General features: G+C 44.2%; 1 protein-coding gene and 1 long non-coding RNA gene across 3 annotated transcripts in view; one reads left to right on the forward strand and one right to left on the reverse strand.

The window, feature by feature from the left end:
- Positions 1-1,783: 1,783 nt before the first annotated feature.
- FAM240A (family with sequence similarity 240 member A) lies at positions 1,784-13,867 on the reverse strand. Of its 2 annotated transcripts, XM_044934321.1 has the most exons (3): positions 13,768-13,867; positions 3,428-3,573; positions 1,784-1,923 (listed from the first exon to the last, which is right to left on the reverse strand). In XM_044934321.1, the coding sequence occupies exons 2-3, from the start codon at positions 3,568-3,570 to the stop codon at positions 1,821-1,823; spliced, it is 246 nt and encodes an 81-aa protein (XP_044790256.1). In that variant the 5' UTR covers positions 3,571-3,573; positions 13,768-13,867; the 3' UTR covers positions 1,784-1,820. The 2 variants fall into 2 exon arrangements, with proteins under 2 accessions (XP_044790256.1, XP_025128379.1); XM_025272594.2 differs by lacking the exon at positions 13,768-13,867 and having other exon boundaries at positions 3,428-3,576.
- Positions 2,255-15,155, forward strand: part of LOC102395913 — a 42,752-nt gene continuing 29,851 nt past the window's right edge. The window contains exons 1-4 of the long non-coding RNA XR_328716.3: positions 2,255-3,631; positions 5,101-5,261; positions 13,626-13,810; positions 14,664-14,773. This is a non-coding gene — a long non-coding RNA (uncharacterized LOC102395913). The remainder of the gene's footprint in view (positions 3,632-5,100; positions 5,262-13,625; positions 13,811-14,663; positions 14,774-15,155) is intronic.

Consider the following 15,155-nt stretch of genomic DNA (forward strand, 5'->3'; position numbering starts at 1 on the left):
CAAATTTTCACCTGCATTTTCTGCCTCCCTTGATTGCATTTACATTCCAGCAGCAGCATTTTGCAGTTTGTGATGGTAGGCCTTTGCTTCTAAGAGCCTCTCAGACAGAGCCTGCAAGTTCTGTCTTTTATTCTCCTTCTTTTTAACTTCTATTTCCCTCTTTGGGGCCTCCCTCATGGCTCAGACAATAAAGAATGTACCTGCAATGCATGAGACCAAGGTTCAATCCCTGGGTCAGGAAGATCTCCTGGAGAAGGGAATGGTAGCCACTCCAGTATTCTTGCTTGGAGAATTCCATGTACAGAGGAGCCTGGCGTGCTACAGTCCATGGAGTCGCAAAGAGACACGACTAAGTGACTAACACTTTCACTTTCCCTCTTATATCCAACAAAAATTCCTCTTTCATCAGAATGCTCTCAATGATCCCAACTGAGATTCATGGTTTATTCATTGAATTGAATCCCAGGTTGAATGAGAGACCATAGCAGGGAGAAGGGCTCTGAGCCCTGTTTCCTGGATCATATAAGTGTAATCTGAGGAAGTGCTCCCCTAACTCTTCTTGCCTCCCATTGAGATGGTGATTCCCATCTGGGCCCCCTGGGGATGTTAATGGAAGCACTTTGTGGTATATCAGGGCATTTAGAGGACTGGAACACATCACTTTCTCCGTTCAGAATTGCCTTGCCTTGTTCTCTGTGTCTCCTGGTAGCACTGCTGCTTGAATATGTAAGACTTTGCAGGTGCTAGCTACCTACAACCATGAAGTACTTTACAACATGCATCTACCTCTCTGCTCCTTTGCCCTGTTTGGGAAGTACACCAGGCCTAGTTATAATTTTCACTTTAAGAAGCAGCAACCCTGTAAGGGGATCTGAGGGATAGCTGGGCAGTGACAATGATATTTCAAAGTCCAGAATCTCTGTGACAGACACTTTGTTCGGGTGGCAAGATACACCTTAGCTGAGCTGCCAGCATGTGGAGATTTAAAGCAAGGAAATGAAGAGCACATGGGACTTCCCTAGTGGGCCTGCGATCAAGACTTCTCGCTTTCACTGTGGAGGGCACGGGTTTGATCCTAGTCAGGAGAACTAAGATCCTGCATGCCTGAATGGCCAAAACAAAGAGCACACATGCCAGCAATGGCATGGCAACCAAGTTAGACTAAAATTATCCTAATCTTATTGAGTGGTTCGATGTGAACGTGTTTTTGAATAAGCCAATTAAATTAATGTGAAGAAAACATAGTATTAGATCAATTAATTTATGAACCTTATACTATTGACTATTTACAATATTTTTATTGCTGCAGATAGGTGCATTTCTCTTATTAAAAGAAAACAAGAGAAAGGATTACATGATCTGTTTCTTAGGAGAAATGTAGAGCAACAGTACTGTGCAAATGTTTAAAGTATTGAGTTGGCCAAAAGTTCATTTGAGTTTTTCCATAAGATGTTATCAAAAAGCCTGAGTGAACTTTTTGGTCAACCTAGTATGACTATAAAAATCATCACCCCCCTCCCCTCCGCCACCGGGATTTCAAAATTAGAAGATAATAATACGGAAACAAAGTAAGCTGCATAGAGCTTTGATGTTAGATAATTCCATTTTTAGAGGTACTGGGAATAATATTCTGGCTCCCATGAAGAGAGGACTATCTTGGCTAATAATTCCCACTCAGCCCTGGAGAAGGATCCACAGGTAAATCCCCTCACAGGTGGGGGAAACAATAGTATGGGATATGTATGGTGTAGCAAAGGGACTAAGGGATTTGCACTGGCTTGTCCTGGCAGAATAACCTCAGTGCTTTGTATCCTCTGGTGTCAATGCAGCTCTTGGCCAACGTTAGCCTGCTTTTCTGTCTCATCTGGATTGTTGCGTAGTCTCAGCTTTGTTTCCACTTTCTGCTTCCATTCTTCCCTGAGCCTGAAAATAGAAACAAAATATACACAAATGGAGCGTTCCTCTCCATGACTTTTGGTTCAGGGAAGCTCCTGTCCCTTTTATTCTGTAGGTGTTTTAAGTATGCTTGTGTGTGCGTGTGTGTGTTTGGGCTTTAAAAGGTATGCAGAGGACTTGCAATTTTAAATATATACATATTTGAAATCTCATTTCTATTTGAGCCCTGGTGGCTCAGATGGTAAAGCGTCTGCCTACAATGTGGGAGACCCGGGTTCAATCCCTGGGTTGGGAAGATACCCTGGAGAAGGAAATGGCAACCCACTCCAGTACTCTTGCCTGGAAAATCCCACACAGGGGAGCCTGGTAGGCTACAGTCCATGGGGTCGCAAAGAGTCAGACATGACTGAGTGACTTCACTTTCTTTCTTTCTTTCTATTTGAGTACTATTTTAGTCTTAATTTCTAAAATTTCCTTTGAAAGTACAATATCTTTAAAGTTTAAGAGGGGGGAGAAGCCCTGCCAATCTAGAATTGTTTACCCAGCAAAGCTATCTTTCAAAAACCAGAGGTGAGATATAATTGTATTCATATGATTGCAAGGTTCTTACCCTCTACAGGAAATGATATATCACTTGAAGGTAGACTGTGATAAGTATATAAATCCTAAAGCAACCACTAGAATAACACACAGAGATATAGCTAAAAAGCCAATAGAGGAGATAAAATGGCTAGCATACACAGGCCCCATAGCCCCTGGCTACACAGTAGCTGTGGTCTTAGTGCACAGACAGCAACTGAACTGTTCCCTCTGTGGGAACAGACAAGCTGGCCTGTCCTTTCCTGTGGCCTGTAGGTGACTCCCTGCAGTCATCAAGAGGCTGTATGTGTGAGGGTGGTGAAGTGCCACTGTTTCCAGAGACAGTAACCCAGGTCTGCTCGTATGAGTCACTGCTCTCCACTCGACTTGCTTGGCTAGAACAGGGTTGTATACCAGAGGGCCAAGAGCCTCCCAGAACCGTGCAGGACATCCTGTGTCATTATCCAAATGAGCACTGACCATTAACTGGTCATTGTCTCCTTTGTTTGATTGTTATTCATGGATACATCTGTTGACACGCTCCACAAATTTAGTGTAACCCTCACACACTAGAAATGGTGACAGAGAGGAGAGATTTTTCTGGTTATAAAGATGAGAGCTGTGTACACTTGTTAACTTGGAAGAATTTCTTAAATTACTGCCCATAACCACAGATGGTGGCAGGACCACATGCAGGGAAAATTAAAATAATTGCATCCTCTAGGACTGGCATTTTTCTGGGGAAATTAATTTTGCTTTCAAAAAACACACAGGCGAAGGTCATTATGATGTATCTATGTAGGTTTATGAATTGTAACAGAGTACCCTCTGGTGGGGCATGTTGCTGGTGGGAGAGGCTGTGTGGCGGAGTTTTGCTGTGAACCTAAAACCACCCTAAAAATCAAAGTTTATTTTTAAAAATTAATAATAAAAAAGTAGACAAGGCACGTACTTTCTGAGTGCACTTCTTCCCAGGCGATGTTCTTCTGATTCTCGATAGTAAGTCTGTTTGCCAATTTCCCTTTCCCAGAAGCGTTTGAGCTCGTGACAGGTGTTCCGGCAGAAGACCTCCCGGCGGACGTACTGATTGTTCATCCCCTGAAAAAGTAAATATCGACTGAACCCCCACAGAACATGCTCGCTTGTACTCTGGAAGGTACAGACCTTGCTGTTTAACTCCCGAGGGAGACCCCAATCAGGCACAAAACCTCGTGCTAGGGACACACTGGTGTATTGATGAGGGATGTGACTGCAGAAGCCCCGCTGCAGCATGTCACAAGTGAAGTGAAAGGCGCTCAGTCCGACTCCTTGCAACCCCATAGACTATAGTCCATGGAATTCTCCAGGCCAGAATACTGGAGTGCGTAGCCTTTCCCTTCTCTAGGGGATCTTCCCAACCCAGGGATCAAACCCAGGTCTCCCACATTGCAGGAGGATTCTTTAACAGCTGAGCCACAAGAGAAGCCCCCAAATACTGGAGTGGGTAGCCTATCCCTTCTCCAGCATCTGACAAATACCTCTGTCCTTCCTTCCCCCTCACAAATGAATGACTTCTCAGCTTTTTATCAGCAGGAAGTATGAGCCAGGCATTTTATGCTATTGGTCCTTTTAGTTATCATATCTCCATGAGTCAACATCCCCTTCCTCCTTTTCTAGGAGAGACATTTGAGGAGTGATTAAATTTGCTCAAGGTCTCATGGCTGTAACAGGCAGAAGGCAGGCTGCACACCTCTGAACATTTTCAGGCTCTTTACTAAAGAGATGTGTCACAGAAAATAGTCCCAGCATCTGACACAACAGAGCAAGCAGCTCGTGCATGTGTGTACACGCACATGTGTGTATATGCACACTTATGTGTGGAATCATACATGTCAGATACTCAATAATGCTCACTTTTTACATGAAGAGACCACTGCCCAACTCCCAGACCTCGGTGGGTCCAGCAGACAGGTCAAAACAGGGGCTGAGGGGTGAGAGTGGGTGCAGGGAAAGGAGTTAATGGGCAACTGGAAATGTCCAGGGAGGCAGAGGCAAGGGTGATGGAGGCATTCTGAAGAGGTCAACTCCACGTGGTGAACGAAAGTGAGGGGTGTCAGTGCAGCTGCCCAGGCCACGCCTGTGCAGACAGGCAACCAGAGAAAGGGTTGTGCAGAGCAACCCTGAGCAATGCTGGACAGAGTTTGAGTTGTTTGGGCACTAACATCCAAGGGAACTCCTGAAGGGGCGTGTGGATACTCGGTCTGGAATCAGCATGAAGTTCTGGACCACAGCTCTCCCAGAGGGACGGGCAAGGACACTAGGGCAGGATGGAAGTGAGACAGGTTTGAAACCAGACATTTACTCCAGACCTATCAACTTGATGCACCTTCTGTTTGCCAATAATTCTCCAGGTCTCAGTCTCCTCATCTTTAAAATTTCTCTGAAGATTAAATTTGATCATAAATGTAAAAGTGTTTTGCAGTTTATGAGTTCTGATCTAAATATACATAGCCTTTTGTAATTCTAAAACCTCAAATTGTACAGGATATAGGACAATAATTAGCAGTAAGTAATCATCACAACCTCCCCCCAACTTTCTTTTTATAGACATGAAATAATTATACTTCTCTTTTCTTTCTGAATCAGTGTCTGTTGACCTTCACTGAACTTGGAGTCACTTGGGGAGCTTTACAAAAAATGGATGCCAGGGAGTCCTCCTTAAGGAATCTAATTTCATCAGCCTTGAAAATGTACTGGGTGTCAGGATTTTTAAAACTTCCTCCTGTGATTCTAACGTGCAAGTCAAGGTGAGAACTCAGTCTTTGATCTTGTCCTCTTGTGTGTTGGTCATGTCTGTGTCCAGAGCTGGCTCCAGGGAGGCTAAGGTAGTGAAGGTCGGGCCTAAGTATGTCTCAGCAACAGCTGCCTTTCAGGGTAGACACTATTTTGCAGGTAAGGAAGTTGAGTAGCAGTCTGACCTTCTCAAGGTCATATAGCTGGTAAGTGGGGCAGCTGTCATACTCAGGGCCCAGGCCCCACCCCCTGCCCAATTGTCCCCTAAGAAGGAGGAGAGTGATTTTCTTATCTCTTGGAAATGCTCAGTGATCTCACACTTTCCTGGCAAAAGAGCAGAGATCCAACTGCCTTTGCAGAAAGCTCCCAGAGCTTTTAGGAAATAAGATTATCCTATGTTTTATTTAAATATATTAAAGGGTGTACTGGTGCTCAATAAATATTTGTTGAATTGAATAAATGCCTCCCACCTCCAAGTTATCTTTATCCTGAAGGTCTGGCCAGGAAGGGGCAGTGGTCCCTGTGGCAGTGCTTCAGGCATTGAGGGCCAGTCTGTGGGGCCAGTGAGGGGCACCCTGAGGTCACCTGGCCTGGCCTGAGGGCCTCAGGGTGCTTCCCAAGGGTAGGGACATGCAGGATGAGTGGGTAGGAGTGCTCAGGGTGTGGGAAGTGGACTCTGCAGAGACCTAGGGTGAGAGCCCTGCAGAAACAGAGGGACAGAAGCAGATGGGGTGGGTGGCCTGGTAATGTTTTGGGGTTGTGGAAATGTTTTATATCTTCTTTCTCATCATGGTGACACAGCTGTATACAATGCTGAAACTTATCAAACTGTACACCTAAAACAGGTGAATTTTATTATACTTAAGTTATGTCTCAATAAATAGAGAAAAACTATCTTCTATCTTTGGACTAGAGATTCATCCAAGTTCCCCAGTTCTAACCTCCTTGGAGATTCAGCATCTCATTGTTAGGATTTAGCCCATTCCCTCACAGATAATACACATTTCCAGGAACATTTGTGTTTTCTGGCTTCTGAAATGAGGACAACTACTCTAGCTTGCAGAAGGGTGACACGGAAGATATCAATAGTCAGAAAGTCCTTTGAAAATGTGGAAGATCGTCCTCAATGACTAAGTGACTATTCATCTGTATCTGTTCAACAATGCCAACAATGCCATCCACCAGACTGCATTCCCAGGTGGCACAGTGGTAAGAATCTCCCTGCCAATGCAGGAGATGTAAGAGATACAGGTTCAATCCCTGGGTCAGGAAGATCCCCTGGAGCAGGAAATAAGGCAACCCATTAAGTGAAGAGGAACTCAAAAGTCTCTTGATGAAAGTGAAAGTGGAGAGTGAAAAAGTTGGCTTAAAGCTTAACATTCAGAAAATGAAGATCATGGCATCCGGTCCCACCACTTCATGGGAAATAGATGGGGAAACAGTGGAAACAGTGTCAGACTTTATTTTTCTGTGCTCCAGAATCACTGCAGATGGTGATTGCAGCCATGAAATTAAAAGACGCTTACTCCTTGGAAGGAAAGTTATGACCAAGCTAGATAGCATATTCAAAAGCAGAGACATTACTTTGCCAACAAAGGTCCGTCTAGTCAAGGCTATGGTTTTTCCTGTGGTCATGTATGGATGTGAGAGTTGGACTATGAAGAAGGCTGAGTGCCGAGGAATTGATGCTTTTGAACTGTGGTGTTGGAGAAGACTCTTGAGAGTCCCTTGGACTGCAAGGAGACCCAACCAGTCCATTCTGAAGGAGATCAGCCCTGGGATTTCTTTGGAAGGAATGATGCTAAAGCTGAAACTCCAGTACTTTGGCCACCTCATGCGAAGAGTTGACTCATTGGAAAAGACTCTGATGCTGGGAGGGATTGGGGGCAGGAGGAGAAGGGGACGACAGAGGATGAGATGGCTGGATGGCATCACTGACTCAATGGACGTGAGTCTGAGTGAACTCCGGGAGTTGGTGATGGACAGGGAGGCCTGGCATGCTGCGATTCACGGGGTCGCAAAGAGTCGGACATGACTGAGCGACTGATCTGATGTGATCTGATCTGATTCCAGTATTCTTGCCTGAAAAATTCCACTAACAGAGGAGCCTGGCAGGCCACAGTTCGTGGGGTTGCAAAGAGTCAGATATGACTGAACGACTGAGCAGATAGCACAAAGCATTCCTGTTGAGAGACTCAATAGTATTCCTTCCAGTCAATCACCACCAACTCAGAAAAGCCATAACTTCAATGACAATGATAAACTTTACCTCACAAAATTAATGCATGCTTAAAGAGAACAGCAGCATGTAACACCTTCATAGAATTCAGTTAACAAAGTGTGTTGAGTTTTTCACCATCCATGAGGCATCAGTGCTGCCCCGGGGGCCGATTGATCTTAGTGAGTCAGCTGAGACCAAGGCACATTTGCCCACTGTGAGTGCTAACTGCTGTGCCAATCATTTAACTTCCCAAGTCTCTGGTTACTCAGAGTATTCAACTCACACTGAGGGGTGTGAGAGCGATCTTCATAAGAATCCTATGACTCTCGGCTAGTTGTGGTTCACTGTGTCCCAGCTGACCAAGGAAATTCCAATACAAACACATTGCTGAGCTTGGCAGCAGCAATGGAATGGACCAGCGGCAGGGTCTGCAGAGATGCAAAACCCACCAGCTCTGATAGGAGGAGCTGTGGTCCCACTGGGTGGAGTAGACCCTCACTACTTTTCTCTCTGCCTTCTCAGCATGCTTTATTGACTATGCCAAAGCCTTTGACTGTGTGGATCACAACAAACTGTGGAAAATTCTTAAAAGAGATGGGAATACCAGACCACCTGACCTGCCTCCTGAGAAATCTGTATGCAGGTCAAGAAGCAACAGTTAGAACTGGATGTGGAACAACCGACTGATTTCAAATCAGGAAAGGTGTACATAAAGGCTGTATATTGTCACCATGCTTATTTAACTTATATGCAGAGTACATCATGAGAAATGCTGGGCTGGAGGAAGCACAAGCTGGAATCAAGATTGTCGGGAGAAATATCAACCTTAGATATGCAGATGACACCACTCTTATGGCAGAAAGAGAAGAACTAAAGAGCCTCTTGATGAAAGTGAAAGAGGAGAGTGAAAAAGTTGGCTTAAAACTCAGCATTCAGAAAACTAAGATCATGGCATCCAGTCCCATCACTTCATGGCAAATAGATGGGGAAACAGTGGAAAAAGTAACAGGCTTTATTTTTTGGGGCTCCAAAAATCACTGTAGATGGTGACTGCAATCATGAAATTAAAAGACACTTGCTCCTTGGAAGAAAAGTTATGACCAACCTAGACAGCATATTTGGAGAAGGCAATGGCACCCCACTCCAGTACTCTTGCCTGGAAAATCCCATGGACGGAGGAGCCTGGTGGGCTGCAGTCCATGGGGTCGCTAAGAGTCGGACACGACTGAGCGACTTCACTTTCACTTTTCACTTTCATGCCTTGGAGAAGGAAATGGCAACCCACTCGATATTCTTGCCTGGGAAATCCCATGGACAGAGGAGCCTGGCTGGCTATGGTCTATGGGGTTGCAAAAAAGTCAGACACAACTTAGCAACTCACCAATCAACAACAATGAATGCAAACTAATGTTCTAGCAAAGTCTGTACACCTAACCACAGTTCTATTTTTCATGCCAAAAAGTGGAGACAACCAACAGTCTTTGAATGTGTGAATAATGGTTGAACATCTGTAGGATGAAATACTGTGCAGTAATAAAAAAGAATCCTGTTGATATTTTCAATAACTGGGATGAACCTCAGAGGCATTCATGTTGAGTGGAAGAAGCCAGTCTCAATAAACTATATACCCTTTATGATTCTAGCTGTGAAGAGATACCCCACGTCCAAGGTAAGAGAAAACCAAGTAAGAGGTCGGCACTGAGAGAGGGCATCAGAGGACAGACAGACAAAAACGACGATCACGGACAACTAGCCAATCTGATCACACGGACCACAGCCTTGTCTAACTCAATGAAACTAAGCCATGCCGTGTGGGGCCACCCAAGACGGGCGGGTCATGGTGGAGAGGTCTGACAGAATGTGGTCCACTGGAGAAGGGAATGGCAAACCACTTCAGTATTCTTGCCTTGAGAACCCCAGGAACAGTATGAAAAGACAAAAAGATAGAACACTGAAAGATGAACTCCCCAGGTCAGTAGGTGTCCAATATGCTGCTGGAGATCAGTGGAGAAATAACTCCAAAAGAATGAAGGGATGGAGCCAAAGCAAAAAGAATACCCAGTTGTGGATGTGACTGGTGATAGAAGCAAGGTCCGATGCTGTAAAGAGCAATATTGCATAGGAACCTGGAATGTTAGGTCCATGAATCAAGGCAAATTGGAAGTGGTCAAACAGGAGATGACAAGAGTGAACATCAACATTCTAGGAATCAGCGAACTAAGATGTACTGGAATGGGTGAATTTAACTCAGACAACCATTATATCTACTACTTTGGGCAGGAATCCCTGAGAAGAAATGGAGTAGCCATCATGGTCAACAAAAGAGTCCAAAATGCAGTACTTGGATGCAATCTCAAAAACGACAGAATGATCTGTTTGTTTCCAAGGCAAACCATTCAATATCACGGTAATCCAAGTCTATGCCCCGACCAGTAACACTGAAGAAGCTGAAGTTGAACAGTTCTATGAAGACCTACAAGACCTTTTAGAACTAACACCCCAAAAAGATGTCCTTTTCATTATAGGGGACTGGAATGCAAAAGTAGGAAGTCAAGAAACACCTGGAGTAACAGGCAAATTTGGCCTTGGAGTACGGAATGAAGCAGGGCAAAGGCTAATAGAGTTCTGCCAAGAGAACGCATTGGTCATAGCAAACACCTTCTTCCAACAACACAAGAGAAGACTCTACACATGGACATCACCAGATGGCCAACACTGAAATCAGATTGATTATATTCATTGCAGCCAAAGATGGAGAAGCTCTATACAGTCAGCAAAAACAAGGCCGGGAGCTGACTGTGGCTCAGATCATGAACTCCTTATTGCCAAATTCAGACTGAAATTGAAGAAACTAGAGAAAACCACTAGACCACTCAAAGGAAAGTGAAAGTGAAGTCGCTCAGTCGTGTCCGACTCTTTGCGACCCCATGGACGGTAACCTACCAGGCTCCACGGTCCATGGGATTTTCCAGGCAATACTGGAGTGGGCTGCCATTTCCTTCTCCAGGGGATCTTCCCAACCCAGGGACTGAACCTGGGTCTCCTGCATTGCAGACAGCCGCTTTACTGTCTGAGCCACTGACCTAAATCAAATACCTTATGACTATACAGTAGAAGTGAGAAATAGATTTAAGGGACTAGATCTGATAGACAGAGTGCCTGATGAACTATGGACAGAGGTTCATGACATTGTACTGGAGACAGGAATCAAGACCATCCCCAAGAAAAAGAAATGCAAAAAAGCAAAATGGCTGTCGAGGAGGCCTTACAAATAGCTGTGAAAAGAAGGGAAGCAAAAAACAAAGGGAAAAAGGAAAGATATACCCATTTGAATGCAGAGTTCCACCTGGAGAAGGCAATGGCAACCCACTCCAGTACTTTTGCCTGGAGAATCCCATGGATGGAGGAGCCCGGTAGGCTATAGTCCATGGGGTCGCTAAGACTCAGACACTACTGAGCGACTTCACTTTCACTTTTCACTTTCATGCCTTGGAGAAGGAAATGGCAACCCACTCCAGTGTTCTTGCCTGGAGAATCCCAGGCACAGAGGAGGAAAAAAAAAAAAAAAAATGAATGCAGAGTTCCAAAGAATAGCAAGGAGAGATAAGAAAGCCTTCCTCAGTGATCAATGCAAAGAGATAGAGGAAAACAATAGAATGGGAAAGACTAGAGCTCTCTTCAAGAAAATCAGAGATATCAAGGGAACATTTTATGCAAAGATGGGCTCAATAAAGGACAGAAATGTAGGGACCTAACAGAAGCAGAAGATATTAAGAAGAAGTGGCAAGAATACACAGAAGAACTGTACAAAAAAGATCTTCATGACCCAGATAATCACAATGGCGTGATCAGTCACCTAGAGCCACACATCCTGCAATGTGAAGTCAAGTGGACCTTAGGAAGCATCACTACAAACAAAGCTAGTCGAGGTGATGGAATTCCAGTTGAGCTATTTCAAATCCTGAAAGATGATGCTGTGAAAGTGCTGCACTCAATATGTCAGCAAATTTGGAAAACTCAGCAGTGACCACAGGACTGGAAAAGGTCAGTTTTCATTCCAATCCCTAAGAAAGGCAATGCCAAAGAATGCTCAAACTACTGTACAATTACACTCATCTCATACGCTAGTGAAGTAATGCTTAAAATTCTCCAAGCCAGGCTTCAGCAATACATGAACCGTGAACTTCCAGATGCTCAAGCTGGTTTCAGAAAAGGCAGAAGAACCAGAGATCAAATTTCCAGCATCCATTGGATCATTGAAAAAGCAAGAGAGTTCCAGAAAAACATCTATTTCTGCTTTATTGACTACGCCAAAGCCTTTGACTGTGTGGATCACAATAAACTGTAGAAAATTCTGAAAGAGATGGGAATGCCAGACCACCTGACCTGCCTCCTGAGAAACCTGTATGCAGGTCAGGAAACAACAGTTAGAACTGGACATGGAACAACAGACTGGTTCCAGATAGGAAAAGGAATACGTCAAGGCTGTATATTGTCACCCTGCTTATTTAACTTATATTCAGAGTACATCATGAGAAATGCTGGGCTGGATGAAGCACAAGCTGGAATCAAGATTGCCGGGAGAAATATCAATAACCTCAGATATGCAGATGACACCACCCTTATGGCAGAAAGTGAAGAAGAACTAAAGAGTGTCTTGATGAAAGTGAAAGAGGAGAGTGAAAAAATTGGCTCAAAGCTCAACATTCAGAAAACTAAAATCATGGCATCCAGTCCCATCACTTCATGGCAAATAGATGGGGAAACAGTGGAAACAGTGTCAGACTTTATTTTTCTTGGCTCCAAAATCACTGCAGATGGTGATTGCAGCCATGAAATTAAAAGACACTTACTCCTTGGAAGGAAAGCTATGACCAACCTAGACAGCATATTAAAAAGCAGAGACATTACTTTGCCAACAAAGGTCCATCTAGTCAAGGCTATGGTTTTTCCAGTGGTCATGAATGGATGTGAGAGTTGGACTATAAAGAAAGCTGAGCACCAAAGAATTGATGCTTTTGAACTGTGGTGTTGGAGAAGACTCTTAAGAGTCCCTTGGATTGCGAGGAGATCCAATCGGTCCATCCTAAAGGAGATCAGTCCTGGGTGTTCACTGGAAGGAATGATGTTGAAGCTGAAACGCCAATACTTTGGCCACCTGATGCAAAGAGCTGACTCATTGAAAAAAAAACCCTGATGCTGGGAAATATTGAAGGCAGGAGGAGAAGGGGACGACAGAGGATGAGATGGTTGGATGGCATCTGGACATGGGTTTGGGTGGACTCCGGGAGTTGGTGACGGACAGCGAGGCCTGGCGTGCTGAGGTTCATGAGGTCGCAAAGAGTCGGACACGACTGAGCGAATTAACTGATATGACATTCTCTAAAAAACAAGCCTATAATAACTGCTTTCGGTTAGAGATAGGGGGAGAGCATAACTTCAAAGCCAGAGCTGAAGAAATTGGAGGTGAAGGTGATGGAATTGTTCTGTATCCCGACTGTGGCGGTAGTCCCACAGAGCTGAGTATGTGATAAATTCTTAGAATTGAGCACACACAGAAGAGTCATTTTGCTCTATGTTAATGTACAAATCAAAATTTAAAAATAGAACAGAACTGTTTTTGATTTTTCACTGATTTGATAAGATGCAGTCATTGAAAAGTCTAAAGATTATTTGCGATCCCTGAAACACCACAGAACCTTCTCAGTTGTTGCGTGGACCAGCTGCACCGGTATCACCGAGGAGTTGTTATGAAGGCAGAGGTTATCAAGACCAAAATCCGAATCAAAATCTGCATTTTAACCTGATCCCCAGATGATTCACACACATAGGAAAGTTTAAGAAGCTCAGCTTCAGAATTACAAAGACCAGAGTTTAGTACATCTTCTTAAGCATCAGTCTTCTGAGGAGCACTCTGTAGCTGAGCATCTCTATTTGAAAGGATGTTGATTCCTCTGAGGTTTAGCATCTCCCCCTCAATATGCACTGTTTTTGTTTACAGGAAATCATCTTATCAGAGCCTTGTTAAATGAACACTGGAACAGATTTCTGGTTCTCTCACAGAGCTGTTTTGAATGCATTACTTAAATATATAAACTAGATATGGAAAAGTCCTGTTGAGATTTCTAAGCAGTGGAATTCCACCATTCCCAAACAGGTGTAAGGTGAGAATTCAGAGGGAAAGATGAACCCCAGTGGCTGAAAAAGACAGGGTTACAAGAACTCTCTCCGTTCACTCTACCCTGAGAAGGGCAAGATGAACTTCCATCCCATGTACACTCAAGTTCAACATCCTTTACCTTTGTGATGAATCTGCTGCTGTCTTGATACAGTGTCAGGAGGGTGAGTATTGCAGCTAGGGTTTGCAGCAGCCCCGGTCTGGTCCTGAAACCTCAGGGCATCAACCCTTTATATGTGGAGGGGAGGTGTTTCAGAAACAACTCAGCCTTTCAAGGTTGCAGGCACCAAATTAGTAGCAGAATCACAGAGATATCATTCCAGGCACACAATGACCTCCTTCCTGGTGGAAAATAGCCCCCATCGCCTGTTCCCCCTACCCACCCCAGGGCAGGTAAGCTTCTGCTCTGGCAGGCCCTGCAGGGACCATGACTTGGCTAGAACCAGAGTTATTGTGCAAAATATGCTCTGGATTATCCGTGAACTTGAACCTGCTGTGCATCAGGCCACCCTCTGCCCTTCAGAGAGTAAATGAGCCCAGGATGGTGTGACAAGCCACGCTTTGGGGTCACTTTACAGGATGACTTAGAGCTGTGTGTTGTCCTTTGGAGCCGCTAATCCACTCAGGGAGCTTGGGGATGACATTTCACAGTTTGCTTAGTTCTCCCCCAGCAGGAGCAGGAACTGGACACCGATGACCATCTTCCAGCAAAGGCATTAAACTGAGAAGGGCTTCTCAGTTGAAAGGGGCCTTCAAGCAATTTCAAGGAGCTTGTTGTGTTCTTGGGTTAAACATCTGAAATGGTCCCTATCTGAGAACAGTCAGGTCATCTTCAGGCCCTGCTGGGCTACTAGTAAGCGTGCTTATAACTTAGTTATGTGAGTGCCAGTGTCAAAGCTCAAGCCTCCACTGTAAAATCCGAGCGCAGTGACGCAAGTGGAATTGCTGATGTTCAATCTGTAGAGGTATTTTAATAAATCTTTTCTCTCCTACTGTGAATGCCTGTTGGAATAGCAGAACCAGATCATGCAGTGGAGGTTTCCTCATCAGGGAAAAGAAGGAGCTAAGCATCACCTATTCAAAATGGTAGCAACAGCAACGCTGATATCACTGGACTGTATGTAAAGGTAAAGATACCCATTTTGCTTTTACTGTTTTTCTGCTGATACATGTTATATGCAAACAGAGAGGACAGGATAAAAAAGCTATTAAAATATTTATTCTGTAAGTTTTTAACTCCGTCTTCCTCTTTAAAAGAAATACACAATGGAACGACATTTAATAGGTGAAAGATTGTCTTGAAAGTTTTTTTTTTTAACTGACATGCCATGTACATATATTCCTCAGACCTTAGACAAACCATTAGCAAGTCCTTTAAGAAAAAATGTATCAACCTGAGCTTCTGAAGAGTTGCTGCTCCTTTGGTGCTCACAAGTGATCTGAAAACCTACTTAAGGCCCTAGCATGGAATTTCACAGTCTCCATAATTCATTTACTCCAAAGGACAAA

The sequence above is a fragment of the Bubalus bubalis genome, chromosome 21 (assembly GCF_019923935.1).
Source record: "Bubalus bubalis isolate 160015118507 breed Murrah chromosome 21, NDDB_SH_1, whole genome shotgun sequence".
Classification (NCBI taxonomy): Eukaryota; Metazoa; Chordata; class Mammalia; order Artiodactyla; family Bovidae; genus Bubalus; species Bubalus bubalis.